The following is an 18,261-nucleotide window of genomic DNA, read 5'->3' on the forward strand; positions in this document are numbered from 1 at the left end:
AAACACCTGGCCAACTCACGTGAATGCCCAGCAGCCAAAGTAACGTGCAGAAATTGTAATAAAAAAGGACACTTTGCACGTGTGTGTCAATCTCAGCAAACTCAGGCCGTGAAAGAGGTTGAAATGCCTGAATACACGCTGTTGCTGGTGAGTTTGAGGATGCTTCCTCCTCCTGCTCTGAACTTGCTTCTCTGCGTGCACAGATCCTCCAGCAGTGGCCAGCTTCTGTGAAAGCCGTGGAGCCAATTCTGCAGCCTTACTTCAAGATGAGGCATGAACTGTGTGTGAAGGACAATTTGGTGTTTCGAGGGACGCGCCTTGTGGTGCCCGCCTCTTTGCGCCACACACTCACTGCTCTGGCTCACGAAGGTCATCAGGGCATTGTGAGAACAAGACAGCGCCTGCGAGAGTTGTACTGGTTCCCTGGAATGGATGCACTGGTACGTTCTCAAATATCTGCATGCTCAGTGTGTCAAAGCTCTGACAAGTCTGCAAAGGTTTTTGAGGCACCGCTGCAACCTGTGTCTCTGCCTGAAGGCCCCTGGAAGAAATTGGGCATGGATATAGTTGGACCTTTTGAAAATGCAACTTACGACTGCAGGTTTGCAATCACACTCACCGATTACTACTCAAAATGGCCCGAAGTAGCTTTTGCACCATCTGTCACCACGGTAACTGTGCTTGGATTTCTCAGCAGTGTGTTCAGCCGGTGTGGTGATCCAGAGTCCCTGGTCACTGACAATGGACCGCAATTTACATCTGCTGAATTCTCATCATTCCTGAAAGAAAGAGGAATCACTCATATCCGCTCCTCTGTGTACCACCCAGCTGCTAACGGTGCAATAGAGCGGTTTAACAGAGTCTTCAAAAGCTGCATCCAGGCCACAATGCTTCAAAACAAAGCATGGAAAAGAGCTACAGCTGATTTCCTACAAGTGTATCGTGCTACACCACACGCCATGACGGGTGCATCACCGTTCGAGCTGATGCATGGCCGCAAGATGAGAACAAAGCTCGACGTGCTTTCTCCTCCTGCCATGACAGCACGTGATGATGTGCTGCGTCAGAGAGTGTCCCTTCGACAAAAGCACATGAAGAAGTACTTTGATACCAGACGTGGAGTTCGCACTCCTTCATTCAGAGAGGGAGACAAGGTGCGGGTGCGCAAACCTGTACATGTGTTAAAGGGACATCAGAAATTCTCTGCCCCCATCATGATCAAAAAGCAAGTGGGTCCGAGCACCTACATCTTGGATGATGGAAAAACATGGCATGCTTCTCATCTGACTTCAGTACCCGCTGAGCTTCCTGAAAACTCGGCTCAGTCAGAAACTGAAGTTGGAGGAACTGTTGAGCCTGGAAATGTGCAACAGACCGGAAGTCGTCCTGTTAGAGCACATAACCCACCAGCTTGGCTCAAAGACTATAAGACTTAAAAGAAAAAAAAAAAAAAAGAACAATGTGGTTACAATGATGTGTTGTGATAATGTTCAAAATAAGTTGCTTAAAAGAAATTAATGATTGAGCTGAATGTTATTAGATCTTCTTACTGTGTTGTGAGAAAGGAAGAATAGTTAAAAGGAACAAACACAATGTTGTTGATTCTGTTGACACAAAGAAGCAGTCTAGGTTGAAACATATGCTGTGTATTAATCTTAATTTCATTAATTGGTCTCAGGTGTAAAGACCTTTGAGAAAGAATTGACAAGTAAAGGATTTATGTTTTCTATATTACATTACAGCTGAAGGAAGAACTGTTCTTAAGTAAAGGGGGGATGTTGTGTTCACTTAGTATTCCTGCATCCATGTTCCGCCACTAGGAGGCACTGTGAGTTAGTGAGTGAAGAAGAGAAAGGCGGAAGTAACTACTGGCTGTTAGTTGATGATCCTGGAGCTAAAAAGAAGGTGATATTCTGCTTGTGCTACCATGTGGGAATAAACCCTGTTACAACCTTACCTACCTTTTTCTTTTTGGACTCATCCACATAACAGAGTGTGTGATGTGTGCTCCTACAGGCCAGCAGTGGAGTGAAGCAGTGGAACAAGAGGTGGTTTGTCCTCACCGACAGATGTCTCTTCTATTACAAAGGTGAGTGCTTCACCTCCCTCCAGTCGCTCCTCCGCAGGTGTCCTCACTTCCTCACCCCAGAGCGGTATCTGTTCACGCTGCTATTATACAGTGGCAGGAGTCACAGGCTCTGTATACAAAGAGTTAAGAGTCACGGTCTCAAGAGCGGCTCATCAGTGGAGTCTTCACCAGGGCAACAACACATACAAGTCAGTTAGGTCAGTTGCATATAGGGATGTCACGATTACAAATTTTCTTGGTACGATTATTGTCAGAGAAATAATCACGGTACTACGATTATCACGATTATTATACATTAATTAATTTCACAACACTATGAATGTGTAAAATCAAATATAGTCAAAATATAATTACATTACTCATTGTTTACACAAAATATTTCAAGTATCTATTAATATAGGACAAATTCTTAATCCCCAGGGGAAATGTTTGAAATATTCAGGTCATAAATTGTCATCTATACCAAATGTTTACATTTATTTTAATCATTTTTTTGTTTTATTTTGTGTTTTTTTTAATACAAATGACACGCTAACATTTAAATTCCTACCGATTCAATGTTAGGTTAGTTAAATGGACCAGTATCTGAGCATTCACCTTTATTTTTTGCGCACATCAGCCGATAAGGTTCCAACATAATCTTATTTGTGAAGTGACGGTATTTAGGAATCTTTACGATCAATTAATTGTGGCGTTTAATACCACGATTAATTGTGAAAACAAGTAATTGTGACATGCCTAGCATAATTATCTTTTAGTTTCTGATGATATTTTCATTGTGGTCATCTGGATCAATTCTGTTTCATCCAATGCACCTGCTTTAACTGCACTAACTAACCTTAACCAGAACTGCAATGCACTTTGGTGCTGGACTGTATGTTATGAACAGCATCGTCCTCTACCTGTCCGTTTGGAGGGCTCTTCTTACAGACAGTAGTGTTTCCTGAGTGTTTTTTTTCTACGGTGGCCCAGAGAGCTCAAAAAGAGAGCATAAGAAAACACACAAATTTGGTATATTCATCAATGTGACAACACATCCAGGGAACACTAAAAAGTGGACAACTCCTTGGACTTTAATTAGGTTTTATGCCCAATTTGACAGTAAATTTGTGTCCCAGCAGATTTTTTCTCTTTTATTACTTTTCATTCTTCTGGTTATTCTTTTAAGTTATTGAACATCTCTTTATTTAGAGAGATGATATGGTAGGCCACGGGTTGGACATGAGTCGGGCTGCTGTGGTAAGGACTCCACCTTCACAGTACTGCCAACTTGAATTTGCAGTGTGTATCTGTGTTTTTTTTCCCTGAGCTGCGTTAAGATGAGCTCTCAGAGTCGCCATAGATCGACCTGTCAGTTTATGTTATGTTGTGTCAAAGGCAGGAAAACACTCAGTTGTGCTGCTATGAGAATGTTTTTGAATGATGGCTTATATGAGATATTAACCTAACCTGAGCGTTAACATACAGCAGCTGATGACTGTTTATGTAAAGAGCTGTGTTACTCTGTGTGTGTGTGTGTGTGTGCGTGCATGCACAGGCACTGAGATGTGAGGCATTTCTCACACACACATTAATGGGTCACTGAACTGACTCTGGGGCTGCAGCCTCACAACAGTGGCTCTCTTTTCAGCAGTGTACGTCACCATGGTAACGGTGGCTGCGGTCCTACCAGTGAACCCTGACAATAAAAAAACGCTGTAGGAGAATCTTTAAGACTTTAATAACTTCACTCCTGTGAGGCAAAGATGAGATAATATGTCAGCAGAAAGGGCGGGCTGGAGCTGTTGCCATGGGGATGGAGACTGACAGATGATACTTGAGCCGTCACATGACTCGCCCAGATGTGTCATGTGATATCTAACTGTCCTCCAGGTACACGGAGTAGGTCACGGAGGCCCTTGTATCTGAATATCAGCTTTCTATTTCTGCCCCTTGCCTTGTTACTTCTTGCTTGGAAGATAATTAGACACAACATCTCCAATTCCTATTGCGCTGCTGTGGATTTCCTCTCCTTTCCAGCTGTCAGTGGTTTTCTGCAGCAGATGTTACACAGCCAATCATGGCCCAAGACGGAGGTGATAAAGTCTTAAAACGTTAACCTCTGTCAGTTCACTTCACTGGTTTTACTCTGATTTTCTCTGAGACCAGCTGACACCGTCTAGATCTCCACTTCAGATGGCAAACATTAAACATATGTCTTTGGGTTAATACACACTAATACACATCTGTACTGTAGTTTTCCCTCTAAAAGTTCAAATGTTCAGTTATATTTTCATCAGCTTGTTTTTTATAATTTCATTTGCAGAGAATAAGGTAAATATCTGGTTAATGCCTTGACAAGAAACATGTACTTATCTGTTTATCCTTCAATGTGACAGTAATGTTGGTCATCAATGTTTAACATAGATCTCTCTAGAAAAAAACTACTTACTTTTTATTATCCATTGGCCTGCTGCAGCTCCATATCTTGTCATGATTGTTAAAGATGCAGTATCTCTTGATGTATATTTATTCAGTCATAATTATAAATAGCATAAAAACTAAGTCAATAGTCTATCCACCTCCTATTGATTTAAGCTGCTCAATGAGAGAAAGTACCTCTGACTGCACCATTGAAAACCAAAGGTGAATCACATTTTTTTTTAAATCTATATAAATATTTCCCAATAATTTACCCCAACATTAGCAGCATCTGTTTTTGTGAAAAGTCTGGATTGACATTGATGCATTGGCTCTACCAATAAACGACTTACACATTCCCCCATACAGGCAATTTAGAGTCGCTAATCAACCTGGTTGGTGGGAGGAAGCTGGAGAGCCCACACACAGGCACAGGGAGAAATACCATACCACTTCCCCGCTCTAAATGTTATTTACATTATTTGTCTATCACCAAAATAGTTTTCATTTTTCTTAACTGATAAAAGTTTATCTGGAAGCAACTTAAAACCCCTGTGGGACGGTTATAGGGACCAAGTTTCAGTTCACTCCCCTCATCATCCAGGTGCAGGTGTTGTGTTTTTCTGGTCTTTATCTCCTCCTTGCTGTCCAGTGCTGGCACTCCCGACCTTCTGTCAGTCCTGTTTGTCCCCCACTTCTCAGCCTTAAATAACCTTGAGCAAATTCCAGCAGAAAAGCCAGAACACAAGACAAAGTCACAAAACAAGCTGAGATAAGAGTGGCCACCCAAACCCCTTCAGGATTAAAAGCTGCTGCTATTTCTTCTTCCGTGGCGCCGACTGAGACACAAATCTTTGTCCCTTGTCTCTCTATGTACGACATAACAGTAACCCATGTTCAGGATGTACTCATTTTACACACATGGCCTCTGAGTGCTCTTCCTTTCTGTCTTATTAGACATTATTCCTTTGTGCCGGGGGCTGCTCTCTTCATTCTGAACACGTCTGATTTGTTCCAGCCTCTCCTCCCTCTCTGCCTGGCCCAGCTGTGTTTTGGAAAAGGAGGCTTAGAGAGAGGGAGCGATGGAGGCAGGAATGTGTGACAGTGCAATTTACCACTGTGATTGCTATGCCAGCGAGGACCGAGGGCCAAAAAATGGGCAGGAGGGAGGAGAGAAGGCGCAGTACTTTTGTTGTGTGGGCTGTGTTTTACAGGCCTGTCTCTGACTGGCTGGTGCTCAGTCTGCGTTTCCATCAGTGTGTCTCTACAGACAAATACACACCGATGACTGACAAGACAAATCGCTCTGGAGTGGAGAGTATGAGGGTGTTCAAGGTGTTTGTTATGGTGTTATGGTGTTCAGGGTGCTCGGTGTTAGGGTGTTCAAGGTAGTTGCTTCATTGTTTGTTGTGTCAGGAGTCAGGACGTTCAAGGTGTTCAGAGTCTTCGGGTGTTCAAGATGTTCATTTTTAGGATATTAAGAGTGTTACAGGGTGTAAAGAGTGTTCAGGGCAGGTACTACTGTATATTGTTTATGGTAGTGTTCGGATATTCAAAGTGTTCAGTGTATGAATGTGTTCAGGATGCTTGGTTTTAGGGTGTTCAGAGTCTTATGGGGTGTTAAAGGTGGTTGATATGTTTTCAAGGTGTTTAAAGTGTTGAGGGTGTTATAGGATGCCCAGTGTTACAGTGGGCAGGGTGTTAAGGTGCTTAAGGTGGTTGTTATAGTGATTGAAGGGTCGGATGCAGATGCACAACAGCTTTGACATTTCAAGTGAGAAAATTTGTCTTTTCTATTTTGAGATAGGACGTGTAATAGAAGTGTTTGCTCATCGGCAGAGCATCCACTGTTCTTTATTTGTGCAAGTGTTGTGCAAATAAAGACCTTGAACCTTTGGGCGAGTTCACACACATGAAGGTAAATAAATGAATTGTTCTATCACGACATCAAAGCTTTATCAGGTTTTTTATTTCCCTGCACAGTTTTGTTGAGTTTGGAACTTGGATTTGGCTTTTTTCTTTGACGCCTTTGTGAAGTGGTTCTGTATTCATCAGTGTTTATTTATCAGCAAGATTAAAGTATTGGAAATTAAAAGATGAACCATTGGGGCAGGTTGTGTGTTATGTTGTGTCCAGATGGAGTTTGGTGGATCAGTCTTAGTCTAGAGTCCCGAGTCTTGACTTTGACTGAAGATCAAAGACAAGAAACATGATTTAGACTGAAAAACAACTTGTGAGCATCTCTCTCGTGTGTGTGTGTGTGTGTGTGTGTGTGTGTGTGTGTGATCTCTCCTCAGCTCAGAGGACTCAGATCAATCACAGCTCTAATCAGGAGACAGTCAGATCTGTTTGATCTGAATTTTACTGAAAATAAGAAAAATGTGACCAGACTTCAACCAAAACACCTCAGTCACTATCACAGTCACAGTGAGTCTGTGGATCACTGTGATCCATCAGCAGTAGAAATAATAACATGATATATGAAAATGACACATTAATTTCCCTTTGGGGATTAGTAAAGTCATTCTTATTCTTATTTTTATTTTTATTCGTATTCTTTTAATGTTGGGATTAATGAGTTGTGTTCAGTTGTAATATTACTATTGTCTTTTATGATCTGCTCAGGAGGAAGTTACACATTTGTCTTACTCACCATCTCTGCAGAGGCTTGGTTCAGCTGTTTAAATATTAACGCTGTCAGCACCACTGCATCCATTGTCTCAAACCCTGACAAATAAAACAGAAACCTTCTGGATGCATCCTTACCTTGATGATAGATTAAAAACAAAACAATAAACATCCTACAGATCATCTGATCTGATGTGTCAAGTGTTTACATCGTTAAGCCGATCTTCGTTTCCTCTGGTCAACACTGTTTTTTCCTGTGTGTTTCTGTTTTCATGGCTTCACTCTATAAATACAGACAACAATAAATCATTCAGATGGGTGTGTGAGACACGAGCCAGGGAGAGGCAGGTCTATTTACCTGCTGTCCCCGCTGGCGTGTGTGTCTCTGTGTGTGCATGAAATCTCATTGGTGCACACAAGCAGCAGGTACAGTTGGCTGGGGGCCGAGATTCCTGCAACACTGAGTCACATGGGCAGATCATTATCTCACGCAAACACACACACACACACACACACACACACACTCCCTCTTTCTCTCTCTCTCTTTCTTTCTCTCCCTCTCTTCCAGTGTATTGTATGATTGCACAAGCCCTTCCCCCTCCCTCAGATCTCTCTCTCTCTCTCTCCCCCTTGCCCTCGTTTGCTGTCTCCCTCTCACACACACCCACACATGAACACACACACTCAGTGAGCGGCAGCAGAGAGAGAGAGAGAGAGAGAGGGAGAGAGGGAGAGCATTGGTGCAGAGCAGCAGCGTTGGAGAAATCAGAGGTAGGAGCTCTCAGATACACACACACACACTGGATGATCCTTTTCTAACTGCTGAAATTTTCATGTCTGCTTCCATTATTTAGTCGGCACCGTGCTCCTGTTTATCACCACTGGATTCTGCTCTGTGTGTGTGTGTGTGTGTGTGAGAGAGAGGGGAGAGAGGGGAGAGAGAGCCATTACCACTGCTTATCACAGGGACCCCTCGGACCATAATGGATATCTATTCTAGGCAGCTGTCACCGTGGGAGCAGAGGGAATGCTGGGAAAACGTTCTGGATCGGGATGTGACTGTTGTTGTCCTCTGACGGGTCCTCGGGATGTGTTCTCACACCTTGCACGTTCTCCCTCTCCACAGATGAGAAGGAGGAGTCGGTGTTAGGGAGTCTGCCGCTGCTCAGTTTTCGGATCGGAGGAGTGCAGCCTTCGGACAACATCACCCGCAAGTTTGCCTTTAAGGTCAGTGAAATCTTTTTTGATGGGGGAAAAATCTGCTGAGATGTCTGTAAGAACATTAATGAGGTCATGTGCGTAAAATTAGGTATTGGTTCCATGTACATTGTGGAAAAGTTTTCTGCAGCACAGTGTCTTAGATATTAAAAAGTGAAGGAGCAAGAGATAGAGAAATGTTTCAGTGAGACTGTGGTTCCTCACAGAGCCACTGGTCTCACCCTGAGGAACCCTCCCTGTGCAGTGGGACTGCTTATTGCAAAAGCAGGATTTAGTGATGCCTGAGTTCCTGGCTGCATGGCTGTGGCTCAGAGCAGGGTGTTGGTTAGGATCTGGCTGATTGATGGAGGCTGACTCAGTCACATGATGTTATTTATGACTGGTGAAGAGCCCCATGGGGACGCAGGCTCTCCGTCTCATCAGAGGGGTGGGCTGATGTTTTTTTGTTTGTTTTTTTCCCAGTTAGAGAGGCGACCTTGAACTGAGAGTCCATAACTCTGTTTTCAGATGATGATGTTGTGTACACGCTGTGTTTTCAAACCACGTCTCATTCTTATAAAAATGTTGATGTGAAGCTGTTCACATCGATGTAGATCGTGAGGACACCTTGGTCTTGAGGACAGAAACGTCCTCCTTTGACTGTTAGTGTAGAGCGCTGACTTGGACTTCAGATCGAAGTCCTGAGACTTTAAAAAAACAACAACTTGTGAGTGTTTTTGACATTGAGTGTTTCAAGCAGCAGGGCTGTTATGCTGTGTGGTTGAGACAGGGATTACTAAAAAAGAAAAAAGACTTGTGAGCATCTCTGAGGCATGTGTGTGTGTGTGTGTTGGCCAAATGAGAGGTGAAGTTGTAAAGTGCTTTGTAACTTTAAAGGTGAGAAACATTTCAGTCCATTTACAGGTTCATCATCAGAGAGCATCCTCCTCCTCCTCCTGTGGAGTGAGGACCCAGTGTGTGTGTGTGTGTGTGCTGGTGATAAAACATGTTTGGATGAGAGCGAGCAGAGATAGACAGCCAATGACAAACAGATGAAGGTTGTGTTTCCTTCCCATGAATCACATCAGCAGCCTCCTCCTGACAGAGCTGTGAGGATGAGGATGGAGTAGGTTAGCTGAGTAAAGCTTTATGTAAGATGGAGTCAGCCTTGTGTCCCCTTGTGTCAGAGTGACACACACACACACACACACACACACACACACACACACTGACAGCTATGCTCTCTACAGTCACTGTTTATCACTTCTCTTCTTTTCAGAACATTTAGTTCTTCTCTCTCTTTACATGTCCAGAGCAAAGTCCATTACATGTACCCGGTATACAGGCACACACACACACACACACACACACACACACACACACACACACACACACACACACACACACACACACACACACACACACACACACACACACACACACACACACTGAGTAAATATAGCCAGTGTGTGACACTCAGTTCTGTTCCAGACTGTAGTGTTAATATGAACAGTCAGGTTCATGTCAGTGACCATCAAAGTAACATTCATGCTAACAATGCGTGGTGGTGGTGGTGGTGTGTGTGTGTGTGTGCTCCAGATGTTATATAGGATGTTTGAACCTGTGTATATATTATATATAATATATACATACTGTATATAATAATGTATATAATATATACATATATAATATAATATATATATAATATATACACAGGTTCAAACACCAGAGAACAAGGCAGATAATCAAAATTAAAAAAAAAAAAGTCAAAAAAGAGAGAAGTTATAAATACAATAGAGGAAATTAAAAATAGATAAAAGGAGGTAAATATAAAACATGATGTCTTTGAATTCGAGTTGGTCTGATATAAGAGTCAGCAGTGATCAAGCTGACAGTGACAGCCTGACTCCATCAGAGGCTTGTACAATGAAGCAAGTACATTATACCCAGGATAACCACTGTACCTAACACTGTCCATCCCAGACAACTTAAACCCTCAAGCTGGTCAGCAGCTGCCAGGGTATATGAGTCTATGAGTCTATCAGGTTAATTGTGGTTGTGGTTGTTAATTATAAACAAGTTCTTAATGTGATGTGAGAAGTAACTAATTCCTGCAGGTAACAGCCGCTTGTTGTACTACAGTGTTAGGTGAAATTAAAAAATGACTCAATGTATCACACAACTACAATAATATAATTTCTAAACCACCGTTGTACAGTAGGTTGGTAAACCTATTAGACCCACGTCTCAAAGTGAGGATCAAACGTTTTTTCCATTTGAACACGTTTGTTGGTGTTGTCTTTTGTTGGTTTGTGTATGACAAACCGTTCCACCTTGTTTTTCCAGTCTCACTGTTGAATCACTGTTGTTAGGATTTGATCAGACCTGCAGCGGGCGATCGCCTGAGTGCAGCCTCAAACTGTTCCACCTCTGTGACACTTTGTGCTTGAACCTGACCCCCTCAGGTCACGGTGGTCTGTGATGTGGTGACTTGTTTAGTCTGTTTGGGCACGTTTGTTTGGTAATACTTTAATTATTACGCCTCAGGAACGACTCCTTAACCCGGACATAAACACACGTGTTAGATCCTCCTGTTCCCTGAGTTTGTTGAGCGTGTTGTGTTTTATGGTTGGATGGCAGAAATCATGTCTCTGGTTAATACCTCAGGTTCAGGACATTTTCATGTTTTCCTCTAAAACACATCAGTTAATATAGTCCAGTGCTGACTCGTTAAAGGTCAAACATGGCAACAGGCCAGTTGCTCACCAGTGTCTAAATGAGACTACAGCGGTTGACATACAGTAGATGTTAAATGTCATCACAGTTAAAAATCAGACTTACTCACCAGTCCAACTTTACAGCCTTGTTTTGTTTGGCTCATCCATACTGTTACTAACTCTGTCAGAGGAGAAGCTTCTGTTGAAGAGCACAGAGCACAATCAAACTACAAGCTCCATACATTTCTCTGTAAGTGCCCTCAGGCCCCTTTAGAATCAGGTCCGACTGTCTTTGGGTCAATTGAGATCTGGTTGGATGGTCTACAGGCCCCTTTAAAATCAGGTCTGACGGCCCTCAGGTCTTACTATCCTCAGGTCTCTTCAGGATCAGGTCTTTAGAAAAGATACTGAGGAATGTGGAGGTTGTATTACCATCATTATGAATCAGACTAGTTCAGATTAAACTTTGCTCCGGGGTCATGAGAACTATGATTCAGAGTCACAAACCAGAGAAAATGTAGAGAGCCTCAGATAAATTACTGTCCCAAGGCAGCCTCAGTCCACAAATATCTCAGAACCCACATTGGTTAACCCACTTCAACCTGGGACCAGACCAGGACCTCAGACTGCTTTAACAGGAACCAAGGGACATTAAGATAAAAATAACATGGGAGGAAACCACCACAGACTGTGGTTGTTCCCTTTAAAATCAGTTTTATTAAACTTGCACATGTGAATAAAAATATATTGTTAACAGATACGGTTTCACAACATACTAAAAACGTATAATGTATATGTATAATGTAAGTTTTTTGGGAGTATTTCTTGTATGTCTTCGTATATCCATCCAACATTTTGTATATGGGATAATTATATGTCACCTTAAAGATTATACGTCAACATCAGTCATCAGACATATATACGGTATGTCAGGTCTTACATTTCTGAAGTGGGGTGTTAAATTCTGTGTAGAAATAATTTCTGATGCGGAGCTAAAACAGTTTAAGAAGATCATTAATCAAAAACACTAGACTAGTGTCTTAAAAGAGTCTGATCAGAGGGTCCCTAAGAGCTCAGACCAGGATCCAGAGACGTCCTCCACCCTCTGTGCAGCAGCTTGTTGTGTAGAGTCTTGTCGTCTGACTGTGGTATGTGGTTATGCTTCAGCGTGTACAGACAGGTGACACACTGCACCTATCACTTACATAATGGCAGATAAATGTCAGTGAACATTGGCCACTGTGTGTTTTTCTGAGGTGGGCTCCTCATCTTCTCTCTCATTGGATGGAGTGCCTTGGGGCACAATAGAGGCTGGGCCTGCCCCAGCTTGCCTCACCTATTTGTCTGGTGATCGCCGTCCAATCCCTTAAAAGTGACCCACAGAGGTAGAGTCGGTATTTGGTTCAACATTTGACTGACGCCTTTACGTACAGTGAACCGAGACTGTAACAACAACTTTGACTTTAACACACCAGTTGGATAAAGACAAGTTCTAAAGACAGAGCTTTTCCTCTGTTCAACAACACCCACCTTGGAAATGTCTGAGTGTGTCTCTAGTGAAATGGATGAATCCAGTTCGTTATGGTAGGTTTCCTCTCTCGGTGTTGATCTGAACTGTGCTGAAAGTCAGACAGTAAACAAACCCCCAGGTTAGTCAAACATGTTGAGAAAACAAAGGTGAACCGCTGTAGTTATTACACAAAGTCCTCATCTCGAACATACTAGCTATACAGATGGCTGGAGACATAGATGTTATGGCTCTCTCACCTCCTCCATCAGATAAACCTCTTTTTCATTCATAGCTTCTGGTGCTTGGTGACTGGCTTGGAAAGCAAAGAATAACAGATGAGACTCCGATGTCTGTAAAAGGGCCTTCAGGTTCCAGTGTCTCTGTTGTACCATAAACTGAATGCAGGACTGAGTTTGACCATGCCAACCTCTCTGGAGCTGTACTGGGCTGACCCCACTGAGCCCCAGCCTGGCACCTGTGCAGGCTTTAATATGGACATTGACCCCTGATGTGTCAGCTGACCCTCCTGTGGACCAGGTTGGACCACTGCACTGAGACTCTCCAGCCTTGGAAAAGTGTGCAGATGGTGAGACAGAGGGGCGTAAAAATGAAGCTTAGAAGAATAAATCAAACATGTGGCCAGGTATATGGATGTAATAAATTACATTTAATCTGGACTGTTTGCCTATACATGTTTATCAAACACTACTTCCACAAAACAACAATCCTGGCACACACACCAGAGGCTTTCTGGCTGTCAGCCACCTGGAATCTGTCCAGATGTGTAAGTACGTGGGAAAGACCCAGGCATAGGTTGGCCCAGAAATTATATTTTGCTATTTGGCTTTTATCTTGTAGATAATTGGATGTAATTGAGTGTAATTCTCAGGTGTATCAGTGGAGTCAGACTATACTGCAGCCTGCAGAGTCTCTGACAGAGGCAGAGTTTTGTTTGACCACGTGTCCAATGTGGATCTGTAGCCTGAAAGAGGAACACACATCAGAGAGGGCAGCAGCCAGGTCTGAACTCAGCTCCTGATCGTGCCCCTTCGTCTGTAACTGCAGGATCAGAGGCTCTGACAATGATCCAAACAACCTCTGATAATCTATTCCAGCAAACCGAGTGGTTCACCTATTGGAGGGAGCTCTGCTCTGCAGGAGTGTTGTTTTCATTCAGCGGCAAACACAGAGCTGTTGGAACCTGTTCTACCCGTACCTTCACTTTATGACTGTAGTGTGTTGAATAGCCAGGAGACATCCAAAGAGCAGAGGAATCTGTCTCATGTCTCACATCAGCCCTTTTTTACCCCAGGTCTGAGTATCACTGCTAAAAAGACCAAAATACCTTCATCTCATTAGGTCAATTATTAAACCAGGGCTTCAGGTGTATGTGTGTGTGTGTGTATGTGTGTGTATAGGTGTGTCAACAGTTAGAGTCATTGGGTTACACCTCTGGGTGTGTGTGTGGGTGTGTATTGGAGCTTAGCTTCACCCTTCATGTCAGCAAACAGTTCAACACAGTTATCAGGAGGCTGAGTTCACTCATCTGAGCTTTTGTTTCTGCTTCCTGGTCTCCACGTCACTGACCGGGGTGTTCACTCCCCAAACCTTCCGTCAAACACAGACGTGGGGAAAACTCGTGGTGTAAAGAGGGTTGAGTGCTTAATTGAACCTCACAAAAACTCCCAGGAGGCTTTGGCTCTGCTGGCTGTTTGACCATGTGACCCTGTAATTACTTCAATCTGAAGACGGAGGTGAGAGGTCAGGCTCATTTAAAGAGGTCATTTAAAGCCTGAGTTAATTCCCAAGTTAAACCACAGTTAAAACCTGAATTATAGTTTGAATTAAAGCCTGAATTAAAGCATGTGTAAAAGCCTGAATTAAGGCTTCTATGCAAGAACGGCTGAGTGTGGAGGGTTGAAGAGGCAGAAACCCTCCACACCCTCCAACCCTCCAAATTGATGAAGAAACTTTGTTAATCTTTCTGAATGAGTCTGAGATTGTGTCTGAGGCTGAGATCTAATCTGCAGGTGAAGGTTATCACCGAGGTGTAAATCATATCTTCTCACATATCTGCTCTACGTCACATTATCACCTACTTCTCTACAGCTGGTGGATCCACCCTCTGTATTTTGGCCTTTAGCCAAACCCATATTTCAAATGTTGGTCTCATAGCATTGCAAGTGTTTGATATAGGTGATGGATATGACTTTTCTTTCCTATGCTGACCTGCATAATGACACAACAATTAATTTCACTGCGTTATTAGACCTAATTAATTATTTAGATAACTGATATCAGTCCTTTGTTGCATGTCATCCACGCTCTCTCTCCCTGACTTTCCTGCCCATCTCTCACAGATCTATCCTAATTAAGGACAAAATGACCAAGAAATAACTTTGTGTTAAAAAACTAAGAGCACTGCTTTTCAAAGACGGCTACATTGTCCATGTGTAAGAGGAAGAAGAGTTTTAATGCTCCACCTGTGAAAGTCAACAGCTCAGTGAGTGTTACCTGATGAATAAATGACATAATAAAGAAGTGATTAACAACGCAGACTGAACAAAGCCAAGTTGACAGTGTGCATACAACACACACGTAGGAGGTGTGTGTACTTGTTCTTTCTCGTTCTCTCTTGCTCTGTGTGTGCGTGTGAGACAGAGTGAGAGACCAAGGAAGCTTTTCAATGGCTCTCAGTGCTGCTTCTTTCTGAATGGCTGCATTGACAGCATTTCCTGACTTGGATTTGGCAAGCTAGATAAACACACACGCACCCACCCACACACACAGACACAGACACACACACACACAGACACACACACACACACACAGACAGAGACACACACACACACAGACACAGACACACACACAAACAAACTGTATGTTCAGAGAAAGAACTTGATGCTGAAGTGTGTGTGTGTGTGCAGTAAGTAAACAATTTCCTCTGACAGTGACTTCTCTGATAGATGCAAACCACCACAACAACTAATCCACGTGGATGCATGGTTGCCATGCCAACACATTACCTACATAATTTACAGTGCAGTCCAAATGATGTGTGCAGCAGACTTTGCCTTTTCACCCACAGTCCGTCTGTATCTGTTATCTCTAGACATGAAGACAAAGATCAGGGTGTACGCTGGTTTCTCTGAAACTGTCTATAGGGCAAATACATCGTGTTCTTTACAGTGGGAAGGTAAAGTCATGTAGATATCTATGTTGTTTAAAGTTAGTCTTACAGACTGACGTCAGAAACTGTTATAAGTGTGCACCTCTGAGATGTGGTGGCCACACTTCATACTTAGATCAATTGCTTAGCCCAACATTATATGCTATCTTTTATATATTCTATCTCTATTTTATATTTTATACTGTAGTTGTCCTGTAGCCTACCACTTAATAGACTAACATAACATGAGCCGAATGACAGTTGTATGAAACAGTGTTTAACTGGTGAACATGTACTGGCCTCAGCAGCACCAGGGGCTGTTTGTCTGTTTGTTTGAATTTCCAGAGCTAAGCAAAGAAGCATAAATCGCCTGCTGCAATATTACTTTGGCGGTCGGGAAACGGCCTTTCGGTGCAGTAACGCCAACCGCTGGTGATTGAGCATAACCACATTGATACGTTTAGTTCACTCTTCACCAAAAACATGCACACGTTCAGCTAACCCACACAACACGACACACTAAGACACTAAGATGTAAAAGATCACATACAGACTGAAGGCAACATGACTGTAGCTTTATAAAGTGTCAGTAACGTGACTGACCTGTATAGATAAGGAGCACATTCCACACAGAGGTTAAACAGTCCACCTCTAACCGAGGCTAAATGTGACAGGGAGGAGTGAAGAGACACGCATATCTCAGCCATAACACCTTCAGAGTAAAAGCTCAGACCCTAACAAAATAAAACTGAGCATGAATCCTTTTAATGTTCACAGTTAATCTGTGTTTTTTTGTTCATATGTTGTATTTGGATAAGACAGTCTTACAGTTCAGAACAGTGTGACACAGCCATTTTACACTGGTAGTAATGTGTTAATGAACATCTAACAAAAACACAACCTTTCACTAACTCCACCAGACACCTGCTGTTGGTTTGCATACAGTGTGAGGACGAACAGAGAAGCTGCTGTGTTGGTCTTCTGTGGAAATTAGAGGTAGAACAAAGAATATTGTCACTTCAGTTGATGGACTGTATCACATTGTAAATTCTTAATGACATCTCGCAGCCAATCAGCAGCAAGTATTTTAGATGACTGTACTGAATTATTGTTGTGGCTCAGACGAAGCAGTGAGTGAAACATAATCCTGTGTGTGTGTGTTTGCATTTCCTGATCAGCTGGGTGCAAGCCTGACTAGATACACCGTGTTCTCCAAGTGTAAACATACACACACACCGTATGCCTCTGTCACCATCATCATCATCATCATCATCATCATCATCAATAATAACAGTCGTGGTCTGTTCTGTTCTGACATGGATGCAAATCTACAGGACTTTGTTTGGTTTAGGTTGAAGTAAGTTCTTTATTAATGCTGTTGGTATAAAACAGGAAACAAACACTGCTCTCTTGTGTTTCATCAACACATGATGATTCCCTGTGTGCTCCCATCATAATCACCAGGACCACAGGGTCAAACCTGAATATGTGTGAAGCTGCTGCACAGACAGGAGGACAGTCTCTGAATAAAGTGATGTCCACAACCCAGAGCAGCACAGAGTCGCATTGTTGTTCTTGCTGGGTGACTCTGGACTCGTCCCACTTCCTGATCCTGAGATCTGGAACAGGTGTTGTGGTGTATTAGAGTAGTTTATCTTATCTTATCTTCATCTTTTCACCTTTTTCTTACATTCAGTTTTGACTTTTTACCTCCATCTGTCCACCCTTCACCCCTTCTCTTCATTCATAGTCTTGTTCTTTCCTTCCCATCCTGAAAATATGATCAATCATGACAATAATTTTACCTTTCTGATTCATTATATGCAATGATGATGATGATGATGATGATGGTGATGATGATGGTGGTGATGATGATGAACCGTCACCTCCGTCGTTCTTTTCCTGTGTGAACAAAGGAAGGACAATGAGGGACGGGAACCAAATGCATGTACACACACACACACACACACATACACATACACACACATGCATCCTTCCCATAGCTCCACCTCTGTTGCTAGGTTACTGCTCCCACATATGATACAGCCATTTCAGCCAATTGCATCTCCTCATGTCACAGCCGAAGGTGGAGCCTCACAGAGCTCCACCGTGGAAGGAAGTGACTCCTCTCGAACAGTGACATCATTTCCTTCTGTTGACGTACGGCAGCAAACCTCCCTCTAAACACACACACACACACACACACACACATGGACGCACCGGAATATCTCACATGAGTCTGAAATGAGATCAGTTTGATGTGGAGCAGCTGATCTAACAGGATAACATCTGACCTTATAATTGAACTGACTGCAGTGAGTGGCTGTGGTTGATGCTGATCTCAACTTGGACATACAAGGAATTAACATGTGTAAATAAATCGAGCCTTGTATGGTCACTACCATGATGATGGATGATGAACGGTAAAGGAGATCATCATTTGTTTTCATGCAGGGAGACAAATCCTCCTCCACACTGATATAAGACCTGCAGCTGAGGGTTGATGTGCTCAACATGTGTGTGTGTGTGTGTGTGTGTGTGTGTGACAGCA

At 42.8% G+C, this 18,261-nt stretch overlaps 1 protein-coding gene across 19 annotated transcripts in view; it reads left to right on the forward strand.

Annotated features, from left to right (window-relative positions):
* The window catches only part of plekha6 (pleckstrin homology domain containing A6), a 77,332-nt gene that overhangs the window by 40,332 nt on the left and 18,739 nt on the right, over positions 1-18,261 (forward strand). For all 19 annotated transcript variants that reach the window (XM_085776641.1, XM_085776651.1, XM_085776657.1 and 16 more), the window contains 2 exons: positions 2,017-2,089; positions 8,244-8,344. In XM_085776641.1, coding sequence (XP_085632767.1) covers positions 2,017-2,089; positions 8,244-8,344 — 174 coding nt within the window. The remainder of the gene's footprint in view (positions 1-2,016; positions 2,090-8,243; positions 8,345-18,261) is intronic.

The sequence above is a fragment of the Trachurus japonicus genome, chromosome 5, assembly GCF_045865225.1.
Source record: "Trachurus japonicus isolate A0001 chromosome 5, Traja_1.0".
In the NCBI taxonomy this organism is placed as follows: Eukaryota; Metazoa; Chordata; class Actinopteri; order Carangiformes; family Carangidae; genus Trachurus; species Trachurus japonicus.